At 36.4% G+C, this 15,781-nt stretch overlaps 1 protein-coding gene across 3 annotated transcripts in view; it reads left to right on the top strand.

Annotated features, from left to right (window-relative positions):
• The first annotated feature begins 8,384 nt into the window (after positions 1-8,384).
• Positions 8,385-15,781, top strand: part of Usp25 (ubiquitin specific peptidase 25) — a 136,432-nt gene continuing 129,035 nt past the window's right edge. The window contains exon 1 of one of the 3 annotated variants that reach the window (XM_046430476.2): positions 8,385-8,574. In XM_046430476.2, the coding sequence (XP_046286432.1) occupies positions 8,530-8,574 (45 nt within the window). In that variant the 5' untranslated portion in view covers positions 8,385-8,529. The remainder of the gene's footprint in view (positions 8,575-15,781) is intronic. The other 2 variants (XM_046430475.2, XM_046430477.2) reach the window with 2 other exon arrangements.

The raw sequence follows: 15,781 nt of genomic DNA, 5'->3' as shown, positions 1-15,781 counted from the left end.
GTGCCTATGTCAAGTAACCCTTATTTTATTAACAATGATACCAAAGAGAAAGTGTAATAATTGTGGCAATTAAAATCTGCCCAAGAGAAGCTGTAAAGGGCTTCCTCTAAGTGAAAAGGCAAAAATACAATAAGATATTTTGAGAGGCCACTTTTATGACTTTTATTATGGTACCCTGCTGTAATTGTTAAATTTTGTCATTAGATACAGTTAATCTCTTATTGTGCCTCATTTATACAATAAACTTCATCCTAGGCATGTCCAGAAAAACACAAATTGTATGTAGGTTTCAATACTATCTGAGGTTTTAGGCATGTACTGCTCTTCATGGATTGTATTATCTGTGGATAAGTGGGAACTACTGTAATATGATAGCTCAAACTGTAAGGTATTTTTCAATTGGTAGATTTGAACAGAATCATCCAACAAACCTTTGCATAAAAAAATCCATGTTTTCTTCTTGATGAAAAAACAGACCAAACAAAACAGACAGTAGTAGAGTATGATATTAATGTATCATATTATAAATGATATTATGTATATTAATCATACTAAAAACATTTTCTGAAAACCAAGAAAGTAGGAAAGGAGATTTTAAAAACATGTTTTACTTTTTTGTTATATACTTTTGTTATATATATACTTAGTGAGCACTCAAGCATACAAATGTCATTATAAAAAATCTAAAAATTATTAACTTTTCTGCCTAATGTTTAAGATTTTTTGTTTCTATATGCTTAAAGTATAATTTGCCCTAAATTAATTTGATTCCTCTATCTCATTCACATTTTTTAAAATTAAAGACATTTATAAGGAAATTTTGCGTCTTTTCTACTATCCAAAACCAATACAAGTAATCATGAAGGGTCTGGAACTGAAGTAGCTGCCTAGAAATTACTAAGCATATTCTTTTGTATATGAGCTGATTTATCAATATAAGCTGTAAAACAAATGTCAGCAGATCAGTCCCTTCTTAGACTGGCAGACTTTTCAACTGACCTCACTTAAATCTGTTTCTTGCCTTGTTTTCCTAGAATTAGGATATTGAATACCAGTTGAATAATTATTCTTGATGCTCATCTAATGATTTTTAACTTTGGTAGGTTGGAAAAAAAAAGACTTCCCTTTTACCCTTCTGGGTTCTTTGGGCTCCAAACTAAATTGACAAAAGACAGATTAACTAGTGAAAAACCATATTTAATTAGGGGTACCTGAGATAGTATTTCCCACAACAAGAGACTTCAATCATCTGGATTGAGTTGATACAGATTGATATGATTGATGCTGACTTTGCATGCTAAGTCACAGAAAGGAAAGGCCATGGGATGTCTGGAGGTGGTGGCAACACAAGTCATGGGAGGGTCAGGGATGGAAATGTATGATGAAAAAAGGATATCTTGTTATGCAGATAACACAACATTCAGTCAGTGGCAATAATAATGCTGGCAGATTTTAGCCAGGTTTACTGTGAGAATTGAGAGCAGAAATCAGAACTAAAAGGATTATAAAAATTTGCAGTTTATAGAAAAAGTGCTTGTGAAGCTGGGGTCAGGTAAATTGTGCTTGTTGAAGAGATTATAGTCCCTAAAGAGGTGCTAAGTCCTTTGCACAGAGCACTAGGAAAGATGCTTTGAAGGCATCTCAGTAATTGGTAAGACCACTCACAGCAAAATCTTGCACTGGGAAGCCTAGGAAGTTGTTTCATAATGCAGAGAAATGCAGACACTTCAACGCGGCTGCAGCCATGATACCAGGGAACCAGGTACTGCTCAATCTGGTGGCAGTTCTTGGCATCATCTATGTGGTGTTGATTCTGCAGGAATGCAAGATGCTGGAGTTAAGGGGTCTTTCACTGAGCTTTCAAAGGAAGACTTGGGAGGCCATGCAAAGGGTATCAAGGTTGGAATCTCTGTGGGCTGCCCCTGAGAAGGTGATATGTGAAGCTGTGAAAGTGAAGTCAAAGATGGAATATAAACCCCAGGATTTTATTGGGGTGGGTACTAGGGATTCAACTCAGGGGCACTTGAGCACTGAGCCATATTACCAGCCTTATTTTGTATTTTATTTAGAGTTGTTTAGCACCTCACTTTTGCTGAGGATGGCTTTGAACTTGTGATTCTCCTGCCTCAGCCTCCCAAGCTGCTGAGATTACAGGTATGTGCCACTGTGCCTAGCAAACCCCAGGATTTAAGAGATGCCAGTTATGTGAACTGTCTGCTGAGATGTGGATGGTGCCAGGTGAAAAGAAAGCCTATATGCTCTTAAACCATCAAGACCAAAGGGCAGTAGTGATTAGGCTGTTATGGAAATAACATCTCACCACCATTTTTCTAGATGCTTTACACAGAGTTATTGGCAGAGTTACTGGACCAGTTTTTCCAGCTGGTTTTCCATCTTGCTTTGACCTATCTCTTCTTTCTATGTCCCTATTCATCCTGGGAATAATTACCCTGTGGTTACTCTATACTGGATATATGTAACTCACTTTTGATCTTTGCAGGGGCTCATAGCAAAGTGTCTGCCTTAAGTTTCAGATGAGACTTTAGACTTAGACATTTTGGTAATGCTGAAACTGTTAAGACTATGAGACTCTTAAAGATTAACCAAATGCATTTTGCCATTGTGAGATGGACATGCATTTTTGGGGATCAGGGGAAGAATGTTATGGTTTGGATATAAAGTGTCCCCCTAAAACTCCTGTTAATGCAAGAATATTCACAGGTAAAAATGATAGAGTATGAGATCTGTAACCTAATCAGTTCATTCTTATTTGATAACTGTAGGCAGGTGGGGCATGGCTGGAGGAGGTAGGCCACTGTGTGCTTTTCCTTGTGGCCTTTCCCTCCTCTCTCTTATTCCTATCCATGCCGTGAGCTGAGCAGTTTCTTATGATGTTCTGTTTCACCTCGGCCCAGATCAATGAAATTGAACATCTAAGGACTGAGACCCTCTGAAACTGTGAGCCTCAAATAAATTTTACTTCCTAAAAGTTGTCTTTTTCAGGTATTTTGGTCACAGTGACACTGAAGCAGACTAAAAAAATCAGTTTATAGAGTTTCCTTTGGAACCGCCCTTTCTCTGATAAAGATACTATACTAATGTAGATTTCCATTAGATGTATAAATTTCTCCTACAATTAGGCAGTTTCTGAAGTTTCTCAAATAATTCAAAGCATGCCAAAATAAAATATTTTGAGATGTTGTATTCTGGTTTCTTACAGTCATAGTTTGGGTTGGTGTGTCCTAAACCCCAATACTTATCAGCTCATTGACCACAAGGAAGCACTAAGTAATCATTTCTGAATAGCAAGAACTTGTTCATATTTGTGAAAATAAAAGAAAAAAATCATGATGAAAAAACATTGAAGAAACTTTTCAAAATGGAATCAGGAGCCTACCAGGAAGCAGGATTTCTGCATGATTCCAAATGCTGTCTGGGAACTTTGGTACAAAGGTTAGTTTGCCTGGCCACAAGCACCTAGAACAGATAATTACCCCCCCCCACCCCAAACAGAGACTACAGATGCATATCAAGAGATTATCAGGGATGGGACTGTGGCTCAGTGGCAGAACACTTGCCTAGCATGTGTGGGGCATTGGGTTTGATCCTTAGAACCACATAAAGATAAACAAAAGCATCTACAACTACAAAAAAAATTTAAAAAGAGGTTATCAGACTCTTGTTTATGGACGTTTTTACTAAGTATACACATTATTTTCTGTATCTTTTATTAGTCACATAGCCCTTGTCACAAAGGAGCCCTTCTCATCTCTAACAAAAGTTTTCTTACAAAATAATTTTTATTACTTTATAATAAATCAAGACTATTTTCTCAATAAGTTACCTCCTTCCCCACTTTCTCTGAAATACTGATTACAGCTATCTAAATTGGTGTTTCCTAAATTTCCATTTCTAAGACTTCAGCTAAACTCCTTTTTCCTTTTGTAGTTTCTGAGTTCGGATGGATGACACACTTGTCATATATTTAATTTGTGTCTGTGTTAGTTAGCTTTTTAATCACTGTAAAATACATAACAAAATCAACTTAAGGAGAGGTTTATTTTGACTCACAGTTGTAGAAGGTTCAGTCCATAGTCAGTTGGATCCATTTCTGTTGGGTCTGTGGTGAGGCAGTACATCATGGGTAGAGCATGTGGTGGAGGTACTGCTCACCTCATGGTGAAGAGGAAGCATAAAGAGAGAGAGGAAGAAAAAGGGGTGGGGTCCGACTATTTTATTCATGCCACCAATGATCCAAGAATTCTTTCTCCATATTCCTTACCTATACACAAATCCTGAAGAACAGAATAGGAACTGCTAGCTCTGTGATCTTGGACAAGTTATTTAAGCCTTATACATAATTCTCTTAGATATAAGATTCATTACCCGAGTTTCCATGGTTGTGCTCTGAATCATGGAGAGGACTATGCCTGTATACCCTTGCTTTCAAGCCACCCAGCTTCAGAATGGATTTGGCCAACGAGAGGCATAGGTGAGCCATTGGAAGATGGTGTGGGGGGGTAAAGGTATCTTTTTCTTGTTCTCTCCCTTCCTTAAGTGGCATCTTCTTAGGTTATATTACTTTGGTGGTTCTATCTCTCACCAGCCTGGCCTTCCCTCATTTCAGGTCTTCCCAGTAAGGCAGATTCAGGAAATCAACAAACCTGTCCTATGTAGTTTTCTCTGTCCATATGTATCACAAGATAAGTTCATGGTGATTTGAGCCTGATGCTGTAGAAGGGGAGACTTTGCCTTTTGAGTAGGAATACAGGAAAGGGTTGAGGTCACTAACCCATCTTCTGTATGAGAGAATGACTTGGGCTTATCAAAGGTAAGGGAATGCAAGTGATGCTTTCTGAGCGTACCTTGAAAAGCAAAAATTCACATAAGACTACATTTTATTTTTGATTCACAAACCCCTATCTTCCCCTGAAAACACTCCAATTGGAAGTGTAATATTGGCAAAAAAATGTCTAGGGCTACTATCCTTTAATGTGTTAATGCATCTCTTACCAATCTAATAGGTTATGGGATATGGCAGAAAAAAAGGATATTTGAAGGATGAAGGTATGAAGTATAGGAATAAGAGAAATGGATTAAATATGAGTATTCTGTGCTGAATTATGTTCCCCTAAAATCCATATCCCCAGTATTTCAGAATATAAACGTATTTTCAGATAAAGTATTAAAAGAGAAAATTAAGTTAAAATGGGGCTGTATAGGTGGGAAATAATATGATATGATATATTATATGAAGAGACACCATAGGTGTACATGCACAGAGGGTGAAATATGTGAAGAGGCAGCAAGAGATTAGCCATCTGGAAACCAAGGAGAAAGGAGGTGTGGGAAACCAACCCTATTGGAATTCTGATCTTGAACTTTCATCTTCCAGAACTAAAAAAAATTAAATTTCCCTATTATGAAATAGTGTGATTATGACATCATAGACTCTTCCTCTTTGAGGGCTTATTGTTTCCTTATTGGTAGAAATAAAAGTATTCTAGAACATCAGTATACATAAAGGAGAAAAATAATTCTAATCCTTATTTAAGTAGATTTAATAATACTTGTGTCATGGGAGTGATACAAATATATCACATGAATTGAACTTTTCTCTATTATTAATGTCTTACAAATATGTTTTGGCAAATTAGCACAATTTTAATGTTCAGAAATGGATTTTGTAGAACACCAATTTCCTTGGCTAATATAAAAAAATACTGAATATTGTTAGAATAATGGTATATAAAATAGAATTGAGGTTTGTCTTAGCCTCTTTTATTTGTTATATAGTATCAAAAAACACTGGTCGATTATACATGGAGCAGAAAAGTATTGGCTTATAGTCCTTTGGTTGGTAAGTCCAAGATGGAGGACCAGGTTTAAGAAACCCATTCTTACTATACTAATACAATCTTTTGGTGACATTATTAATTCATGAGGTTAGAGACCTCCTGGTGAGAGAATGACTTGGGTTATATTTCTTTGGTGGTTCTATCTATTTAAATGATTAAAAATGGGCTCTAAAACATGTTTTTTAATGTCAGTCACCTGGTATTAGGCCCCACTTTACATTGTTGCATTGGAGATTAAAGTTGCATTCTTTTTGGGAGATACTTTCAAACCACAGCAGGGTTAAAAACTAACTTTTAAAATTTATACGAATTCTGTCTCTTTATGATTTTACCTAAGTGTCAACAAACAAAATAATGTAACAATTTGGGAGTTATTAAATAATATACTGAGAATATGTAATTCCACCAGTTATGTATATTAAAGCTGACTCAAACAGCAAAATTGACCATGGGGACAAATTTTGAAAATGAGTTCATGAGTAATAATGATGGTTTTTATGTTCTAATTCACCTGAATTTCTCAAATTTCTGTCCTGTGATTATTTATTTCAATTTTAAGTTTTCTAAAAATGCATGTTTATGAGAAGATTTGAAATTTTCTCCTCAAAAATCCTACAATATGAACAATTAACAGTATTTAGTTATTAATGAGTAAGCTGAAAATGGATTATCTAAGTTGCAAATATGTCTACCCTATAGAAAGCTTTCTTTTGATAATTCTCTCTTAAGTGCTAGTAAGATATTAAAAAAATATTTACACTAAAGAATTGAACTTGGGGGGACATATGTTGCCAAATTCTTTAAATTAAACTTTAGTATCTGGTAATATCTTTTTTTAAACCAAAGTACTAGATTTTCATGTTAAATTTAATTTCTTAAATGGAAGACACTTTCTAAAAAAATCTATAATATGGAAAAACATGAGATTAGTTGATAAACTAGGAAAAGAAAAACTTTTGGTATATAAATGATTAAAAATGGGCTCTAAAACATGTTTTTTAAATAGATAACTCTTTGGATCTCAGTGTTCTCATAATTTGATGGTTTGAATCAGAAGTGTTGCATTATTTCTAAACTCCATTGCTTCCAACCATTTAACAACTTAAGTTTTTCTAGCAAGGTTATAGGATATCAATTAAATAAAATTTGCAATTTGTCAAAATGAACGAATAAATAAATGTGAGGATTCAAAGGAAAGACCAAAAAAGGTGGTTGAAGACATCTAAGGTGCAGATCAAAGTGTTGCAAAGCCTTTATGAATTACTATGTTATAATAAAGTCAGGTAATATTTTATGGGTCCTTCACTAATTTAAAAATTACACATGAGTTTGGGTCCATATTATATTTGTGACAGTGTGCACTGGTAATTCTTCCTTTTCTATGACTGCACCCTTACTTTTTCCCTCTAATTAGCTGGTGCAATTTGATATTTTTGTGACTTCAGATTGCTTTCTCATTGTTGGGTTTACCTTACCATCCCATATACAATAGAATATTCCATGCATAGTAACTGTTTGCTTAATTTGGCAGCTGGGATATTAGAATTATGTATCATCTAGATAGTGGTACTTTTATAATGCTATTTGCTGTCAGACCCTTTTGTTTAAATTAAATATTAGGTTAATAAACCTTATTTTTGCAGTGCCTAGCAATGATTGGCAAACATTCTAATACGTGAAGTAGACGCAAATTATCAATTCTCATGTATGTAACGATCAGTTAAGGAGAAAAGTACATCCAGCACAAAGATGTGTGTCAGCCCTTCGCTTATTTGATTTTTCGCTTTTGGCAAGTTCGGTGATTGGGAAATTCCTAGAAAGGTGGCGGGTGGAGACTCGCGACCGAAGCAGCAGCCAGAGTTCAGAACCTTGTGAGGTTTAGGTACATTACAGGTAGGGAGGGATATGTTTGTCTTGGAGGTGGTGGGAAAGAGCGCGAGCCAAGGAATCATGGGCGCAGGTAGCAGCGCAGCCCTCCCGTTGCCTCTCCGGGCTTCGCCAAGCCTAGTGCGGGGGTAGCGCCACCGGCCCAAGGGTGGCTCCGGGGCCCCGCCTGCCCGCCCGCCGGGCGGCCTCGCTGCACCCGGGAGTGCCTGGCCCGTGCGGGGCGGTGCTCCGCGGCGGCCCCGCCCCACCCTACCACCCCGCGGGTCACAATGTAGGGTTAGGGCGGCCGGCGGGCGGGGCTCTGCGGGGGAGGAGCTACCCGGCGGGGGCGGTGACGGCGGCTGGGGGAGGGGAGGGGAGGAGGAGTCGCGGAGGGAGGAGGACAGCGCCATTCCGGCCGGCCGCTCCCTCCGTCCCCTTGCTCCCTTCCCCGCAGTGGCCCACGAGCCGCCGGCGAAGGAGCGCGCGAACGCGTGACGCGGCCCGGCTTGCTAGCGCCCTCCCGCGCCCCGCCGCCCGCCGCCCGCCCATGGCCCGGGCCGCCGCGGACAAGCCGCGCTGAGGCGGGCCGCGCGGAGACGTGGGGCTGCCGCGGTGGCCGTCGCAGCCCGCGCCTCGCCGCCTGCCCGCGGTGCCGGTGCACGCCGGCCGCCATCGCCTTCGCGCCTGGCTGGTGGGGGCGCTGTCCACCCCGGCCGTCTGCGCCGCTCCCTGGAGTTCGGCGGACCTCGGCAGCCAGGGCCGGCAAAGGCGCGAGGAACCGGACGCCGCCGCCGCGGGGGCCATGACCGTGGAGCAGAACGTGCTGCAGCAGAGCGCGGCGCAGAAGGTGAGGCGAGCCGGCGAGCTGGCCCTGCGCGGCCCCTCTCCTCCTTCCGACGTGCTGGCCTCTCCCGCCGCGGCCCGGCACTCCCCGGCCTCGCCGCCCGCGGCCGCCCGGGCCTCGGCTGCCCCGGGCTTCCTCCTCCGCCACTCACCACTCCAACCCGTCGCTTTGGGGGCCTCGCGCTCAGTCAGTGCCAAGCTGCGTGTGGAAGAGGGGTGTAGTTTGCGGGTTTCAATCCACTTCCTTCTGCCGATTGTTTTCCCGTAACAGACGGTGCCAGGTATTGAGAGTGACCCTCACATTCCTACAGTGCTCCGCACGGCTTCTTAATTAAACTTTATTCTTCCCTACTCCTCTCTTTTTCTTTCTTTCTGAGAATACCAGTTGTCATCCCTTTTGAGCACAGTTTATATTTCGAAGGTGGTAGGATTCCAGGCCTGCTATTCTGCAAAAAAGATCACTAAAATTGAATTGCTTGCCCTTTTTGGGCAGGTACGTTGACTGATCAGGTGAACTCTCAATGTACAAGTAGAGGTTTTGGGTGGTTTTCTTTTTCTTTTCTTGAATGTTCTTGAAACTGTCCCTTAAGAAAGGAAACCTTTCTGGCTATGTTATTCAGGAATCTTTTGTCCCCTAAGTTTGACCTTGTTCTGTCGTTCACCCTTTACACTTGCATCAGTCACAGATTCAAATGGTCACTCATTTATGCGAGAATTAAAAAAAAAAAGTTTATTGATGCATCAGATCTTATAGTGAATCATGAGCTCATCCTGCTATTTTAGATTTTGCTTTCAGAATCTTAATTGCACTATCATGGCTTGCACCATATCCCGAAGAGTAGTTGTCCATGACTTGATTTATTTCCCATTCGTGTGAAAGCGTTTTGGACAATCGGGAAACATTGGCTTAGTAGTTCTGGAATTATGGGGATAATTAGGTTTACTGTGAATGACTGAAGCTGTTTGGTTTATCTGCCTGAGTAATGAATGCCCCACCCTTTTGTAGTTTTGGCATGCAGTAGTTCGTATTTTACCTGTGCTTGACTTTACAAGAACTATTGTGCTTAAGTGGACTATTTATACACTCACAGCTTGCTAAATTTTTGCATTGAGATCGTTTTTAGAATTTTATGATACTAAAGAGGTAATTGAAGATGGTCAAGAATTTTGGAAAGCAAGGATAGTACATTGTTATTTTTGGCACTTTGGGAACATTGTTTTTGAGACTCATGTTAATTTATGTTACTGGTGAATGGAGAAGATTATTGTAGACTGCAATTTATTACAGTGAAATAATTCAAGATATGATGATGGGAGTTTAAAACAGTCTACCTGCTAATCATATTCTGTTTTGAAAACCTTAATATTTAGTTTTTGATGTTGTGTATGTGAGATGAGTTAAGACTTAGGGGAAGATCCTGTGGTTATATGAATAGTAAGCAATAGCTAATAGACTTTGTATCATTTTGTTTATAATAGTCTTCAGTGTTGAATATTAAGACTTGTTAGTTTCAAAATGGGAAAAGTGGCTCATATTTTTCATATATCTTAAGCTTGAACAATGGCAAGAAGTTTTGAGATTTTTAATTGATTTTGACTAAATATCTTCTTTAGCAAAGCCAATTAACACTGACTTCCTTGCCAGAGGTGCATGCATAAAATTGTACAATCAAGTATGATTACATGAACGGTGTGACTCTGCAGCATGTACAACCAGAGAAGTGAAAAATAGTGCCCCATTTGTGTACAATGATTCAAAATGCATTCTGCTGTCATGTGTAACTAATTAGAACAAATAAAATAAAAAAATCAAACTAATGAATGTGATCTTGATTATCATGTCCAAGTTCCTAGTTTAATGAGCCCATCCTCCTTAAACAAAAGGAGTAGTCGTTAATTCAAAATATTATCAGTTTGATGATGATATTTTTTACTATTTTTTTTAAAAATAGTGATGTTATTTTTTAATATGTTATATATGTGTATATGTGTTTTAGATCATTTTGTTTATACTGAGGAAATTTTTTAGATCAACATAATATTGTTACACTCCATGAGGTTTCTGAAGACATGTATTTGTTTTTCATGTCAATACACTATTACTTTGTTACTCGTATAAATATTTAAAAATATTTATATGAGTATAAATATTTGAAACCACCTACCTCAAGTAAGTTAACAGATTTAAATATATCAAGCTAAGAACTAGGAAGTAAACTTCAAGCCAGTAACTAGGAAGTGAATTCATACTTTAGAAGAAACAAAAGTGAAACTTTATTTTCACTTAGAAACTTTATGAATTATCAGTAAAAGGAGAGGTGTCTAGGGTATGTTGCATAGCCAAATTTTAGTTTTCTGCTTTCCTTAAAATCATGTGTATGCTGATGTGCTTGTAAATTTTAAGGAAATAGTTGCATTATGGTAGTTGGAACGATTTCCCACATTTTCAAGATTTTTTTTTTTTTCTTTTACTGCGGAAGTATGTTAGATTAATAATGTTTTTAAAAAGCAGCACTACCCAAAAACTTTCTTAGGTCTTTTATTTATCTAAATAGTAGCTTGTCACTGTGTAACATGAAAAGACAAAGGGCTTTCTTTTCCCCTTCCTGTGTTCTTTGCTTGATTGCTGATGTTTGGATAAGTCAGGGAACTAGGAGATGTAGTAACACTGCAGAGGGCTGCTTTTCTGAGGTTTAGATGTTACAGGTGAAGTGAAGTTGGCAGCAGAATCAAGTACAGTTAAATCCTTTGTTAACTTTGGTCTTTGATATGTATCTTTAGTTGTTGTGCTTGGCATTTACCCAAGGGTAGGATCAGAAATGTGAAACATATATTCAAATTCCAAATGAAGATTCTTCAGAGCAGCAATAGGAAGTTTCCTCCCAGGAACCATGATAACTTATAGATGAAGTGGGTGGGGTAACTTTACAGACAGCATCCTTCTGAGTTGAATAAAATATAAAATTCCTATAGATAACTTGCCTATATTGTGTCACTGTAGGGCTTAGAATTGTATTTTGCACATAGTAGGACTCAGCAAATATTTGATCAGTGAAGTAATGTGTTAATGGGTTCTAAAAGGAATGCAAGTATAGTACTTTCCTCAGAGATTTAAATATTGAGAAACAAGGAAAACTTGAAATTGCATTCATGATAGAAAAATAGGCAGGGGAAGTGAAGACAGGATGTGGGTTAGTCTGAATCACCTTTCTATGACTTTGGTGAAATCATTAAATACCTTTAAATCTCCTTTTAATGCCTTAAAGTTAGTATGATTAGACATGAGCAACTACTTTAGATCTGGGGGTTACTAGACTTATACAAGCGTTTATTCTGTATAGGGAGGATAAATTGTAAAGTGTGGAAGCAAGGTATCTTTGGGATCTATACAATCAGCTTTCACTGACTATGTGAATAGTGGGAGTTAGGTGGGAAGGATGTTGCAGATTAGTCAAATTCAGTGTTAAAACTTGAAAAATAGTATAGACAGTGAGTTTCTTAGTTAAAGGGACATGTATTTTAGATTATCATCAAAGGTTATCAAGGTATACAGTATATTTATCATTCAACATTTAATAGTTCCTCAATGTTACAGAAAAGAGATAACCTCTGTGAAATAACTGGTTATATTGTTACTAATATAACTAAAGAAAGGTACAAAGTTTCAGTTGCATATTTGCATATTTCTTTCTTATGCCTTCCCTTTTTTTCCTAATTTTGATTTTCTTTATATTACTAACACATAACTGTCCCTAATTAATTCTTATCAGTTCTAATAAATTTAAAATTTTTTTCAGTATGTCATCTTGATCTCTTCTTGTCATTATTCATATTTTAAAAATATTTTTCTAGTTGTAGATGGACACAATATCTTTATTTTTATTTATTTAGTTTTATGTGGTGCTGAGGATCCAACCCAGGGCCTCATGTGTGCAAGGCAAGCTCTCTACCACTGAGCTACAACCCCAGCCCTTATTCATATTTTTTATTTATTTTATTTTTATGGTTTAGCTAAGATTATACGATACTACTAGGGTTAATATTAGTTCTGTTATATATTATTTAATCACAATATGGATATTTCCTTATACTGTATGCCCATGTTTTCTGAACATTTTGAAATCAGATTTAGATGTGGACTCTATCAAATGCCTTTTTTTTCCCCTTCTAGGAATGATGTTATATTTTATGTCAATAAAACTATAATTCTAGATTAACATGTATGAATATTTATTGTGTAATAATTGAAAGGCACTGTGCGAAGAATCTTGGAAATGTTTTATTTAATCTTTCCATTAATCTATGAAGTGACACTCCTTGTTGTAGTGGAGTTTAGAGAATTAAAGTAACATTTGAGCCATAGTACTGAAACTCAGGGACATTAGAGTCACAAGCCCTTGCTTGACTCTATATTGCTTCAACTATCCTTTAGTTTCTGATAAAACTCAGTTTGGTCTTTATGCCTTATTGTTTTAATGTATTTCCAAACTTAATATACTCAAATCTGTCCTGGAACTTTGTGTGTGTGTTCTTTAATGAGATTGGTTATAAGATTTACTCTGTTTCATATAGGCTCTTAGGATAAAGAATCTTATTAGAAAGCTTTTGTTTTCTATGCTCTGGGGATTATTTAGTGTAGGACTCGGTTGAACTAGTTAAAATTGGTTAATGTTATGGCTAAACTAAAGCATTTGTTACTTTGGGTATTTGATGAATCTTCAGGGCTGAGCTTATTTAGAGCAAATTTTAGATAAGCTTTCCAGATTTTGTTTTATTATCTTTAAGATTTCTTATCTCTTTCAGAGTAAGATTTTAAAAAATGTTTTATAGTTTTAGAAAATCTAGCTAGGAATTTTTCATTTATATTTCCATGTTTATTGGTCTGTAGTTTTCTTCTAAATAAAACCGTATATATGTAGAGCTATATCCTTTTTTATTACTGTCTGTTTTGGTCTCAATAATGTTTGCCAGGTGCTGTTCTATTTTATTAGCCTTTCCAAAATCCAGTCTTTTGTTTGGTTTATCAGTTGTTTTGTTTTATAATATTAATTTTTGTTTTTGTCTTATCTCACCCTTTTGTTTTTGTTGTTTATTGTTTCTTTCATTAGAGCTTGGACTCAGCATTTAATGAGTTTATCATTATATAATATTGAAAAGCCTTTTGGGCTGCAAATTTTCATCTAACTTGTTTGGATTTTACTTTTTCTTTCTTTATTTATAAGGTGATTTAAATTTTCTTTTTGGTTTAATTTTCAAGATGGAGTTTTTGAAGTACTCATTTTGTTGTTGATCTTCATTTTTGCTTTACTGGGTTTGGAGAATCTGGTTTGTAATAGTTGTAGAAATTTATTAACATTTTCTTATGACCAACTACATGTGCTTCTAATGAACATATGGAAAGGCCATGCATTTTCTGAAAGTTCCAATTCTGAATATTTATGTATGAAGTAAACACAGTGTTATTTGAATATTTCACTTTTTTTTCTTGATCTTTTAATATGAGATCTTGATAAAAGAAATCTTGACATCTCTACTTTTAATGTGATCCATTTATTTCTCACTGTATTTCTAATGCATCTAACCCAAAATTGTGTTTTTGTCTTTTAGAATTTAGCCATTCACATATGTGATATAAGATAAATTTAAGCTTTAGTTGTCATGTGATTTTCATTTTTTATAGCCTTACTTCTCCTTTCAGTTTTGATGGATTGGTCAAGTTTTCATATTACCACCTCTACCAATCCTTTTACATTCTTTCTTTATTTCTGCCTTTTAAATGTTAAATACTTTTTATGAGCATAAAAATTAATAACTACTTTCCCTGCCCCCAGTCAGATAGGACATTTGAGCATGTTTTTCTACCATACTACTGCTTTTGTTGGACCGATATGGAGTTGTAGTTCTGTGATGAATTTTCTTAATTGTTACAGATACATTATTGGTAACTAGCTTGTTTGTATAAATAAGATACTTTGACAATTCTACAATTCTTTTTATTTTTTTTTTTTTAGCTTGTATTTTCAATACTGTTTGATGGTTTGAGGTCAGTTGGCTTTTCTTGTTTTATAGATAAATGAACTCTGTAGGTTTGTAAAATTTCCTCTTTGGTTTTAGAGTTTAAAAATTTCACCAGCATATGTTGCTATGTGTATTTTTCAGTAATTCTATATAGAAATTTTAACTTAAGAGTTTTGGTATACTTTTAGGAAAAAGCTATATGTATATTTAAATATTACTTCTACCCTGTTTCTTTTTCTCTTCTAAAACTGCATTATTTGAATTTTGGACACCCTTTATCTTTCTTCCTTGCTTTAGATTTTTATGATTTTATTCTTTCCATTTTTGCTCCGTGGGCTAGGTATAGCATTTGGTTTGATGGTCCACCCAGAGTATTATATGTGTAATTCCAGTTCTATATGTTTCCACTGTATGTGGTCAGATACTTTTTCATATTATAATATTCATTTTTAGTTGATTCAGAATTATACAGAATTGTGTTAACTGTAACAATTGTGTAATATACAGTTGTTCATGCAAATAGGTTTTCAAAATGAATTTATTTATTAAGTTGCTTATTTTTAATAAAGACACATGAACCCACTAAAAACAAAAGCTAGGACTTTGTTTTTTTTTTTTTAGTTTTATTGATTTTATTTTTATTTTTTTAAATATATGACAGCGGAATGTATTACAATTCTTATTACACACATAGACTACAGTTTTTCATATCTTTGTATATAGAGTATGTTCACACCAATTCATGCCTTTATACATGTACTTTGTTGTTTTTTTTGCATTACAATTCTTATTACACATATATACCACAATTTTTCATATATCTTTTTATATATATAAAGTATGTTGACACCCAATTTGAGTCTTCATGTATGTACTTTGGATAATGATGTCCATCATATTCCACTGCCCTTTCTAATCCTCTGCCCCCTCCCATTCCCTCTCAACCCTCTTCCCTATCTAGAATTCATCTATTCCTCCCATGCTCCCCCTCCCTACCCCACTATGAGTCAGCCTCCTTATATCAGAGAAAACATTGGCATTTGTTTTTTTAGGATTGGCTAACTTCCTTTAGGATTATCTTTTCCACCTCCATAGGACTTTGATGTTAACCTCTATGTAACTGTTTTGTTTCTTCATTCCATTTCTCCATCTCTTTCTTTTCTTTTTTTATCTATAGGGATTAGAATCTAGGG

The sequence above is a fragment of the Marmota monax genome, unplaced genomic scaffold, assembly GCF_021218885.2.
Source record: "Marmota monax isolate L192 unplaced genomic scaffold, Marmota_monax_Labrador192_F-V1.1 WCK01_AAM20220418_F8-fsc00016, whole genome shotgun sequence".
Taxonomy (NCBI): Eukaryota; Metazoa; Chordata; class Mammalia; order Rodentia; family Sciuridae; genus Marmota; species Marmota monax.
Note: the sequence above shows the minus strand (reverse complement) of the source record. Positions and strands in the feature narration are given on the sequence as shown.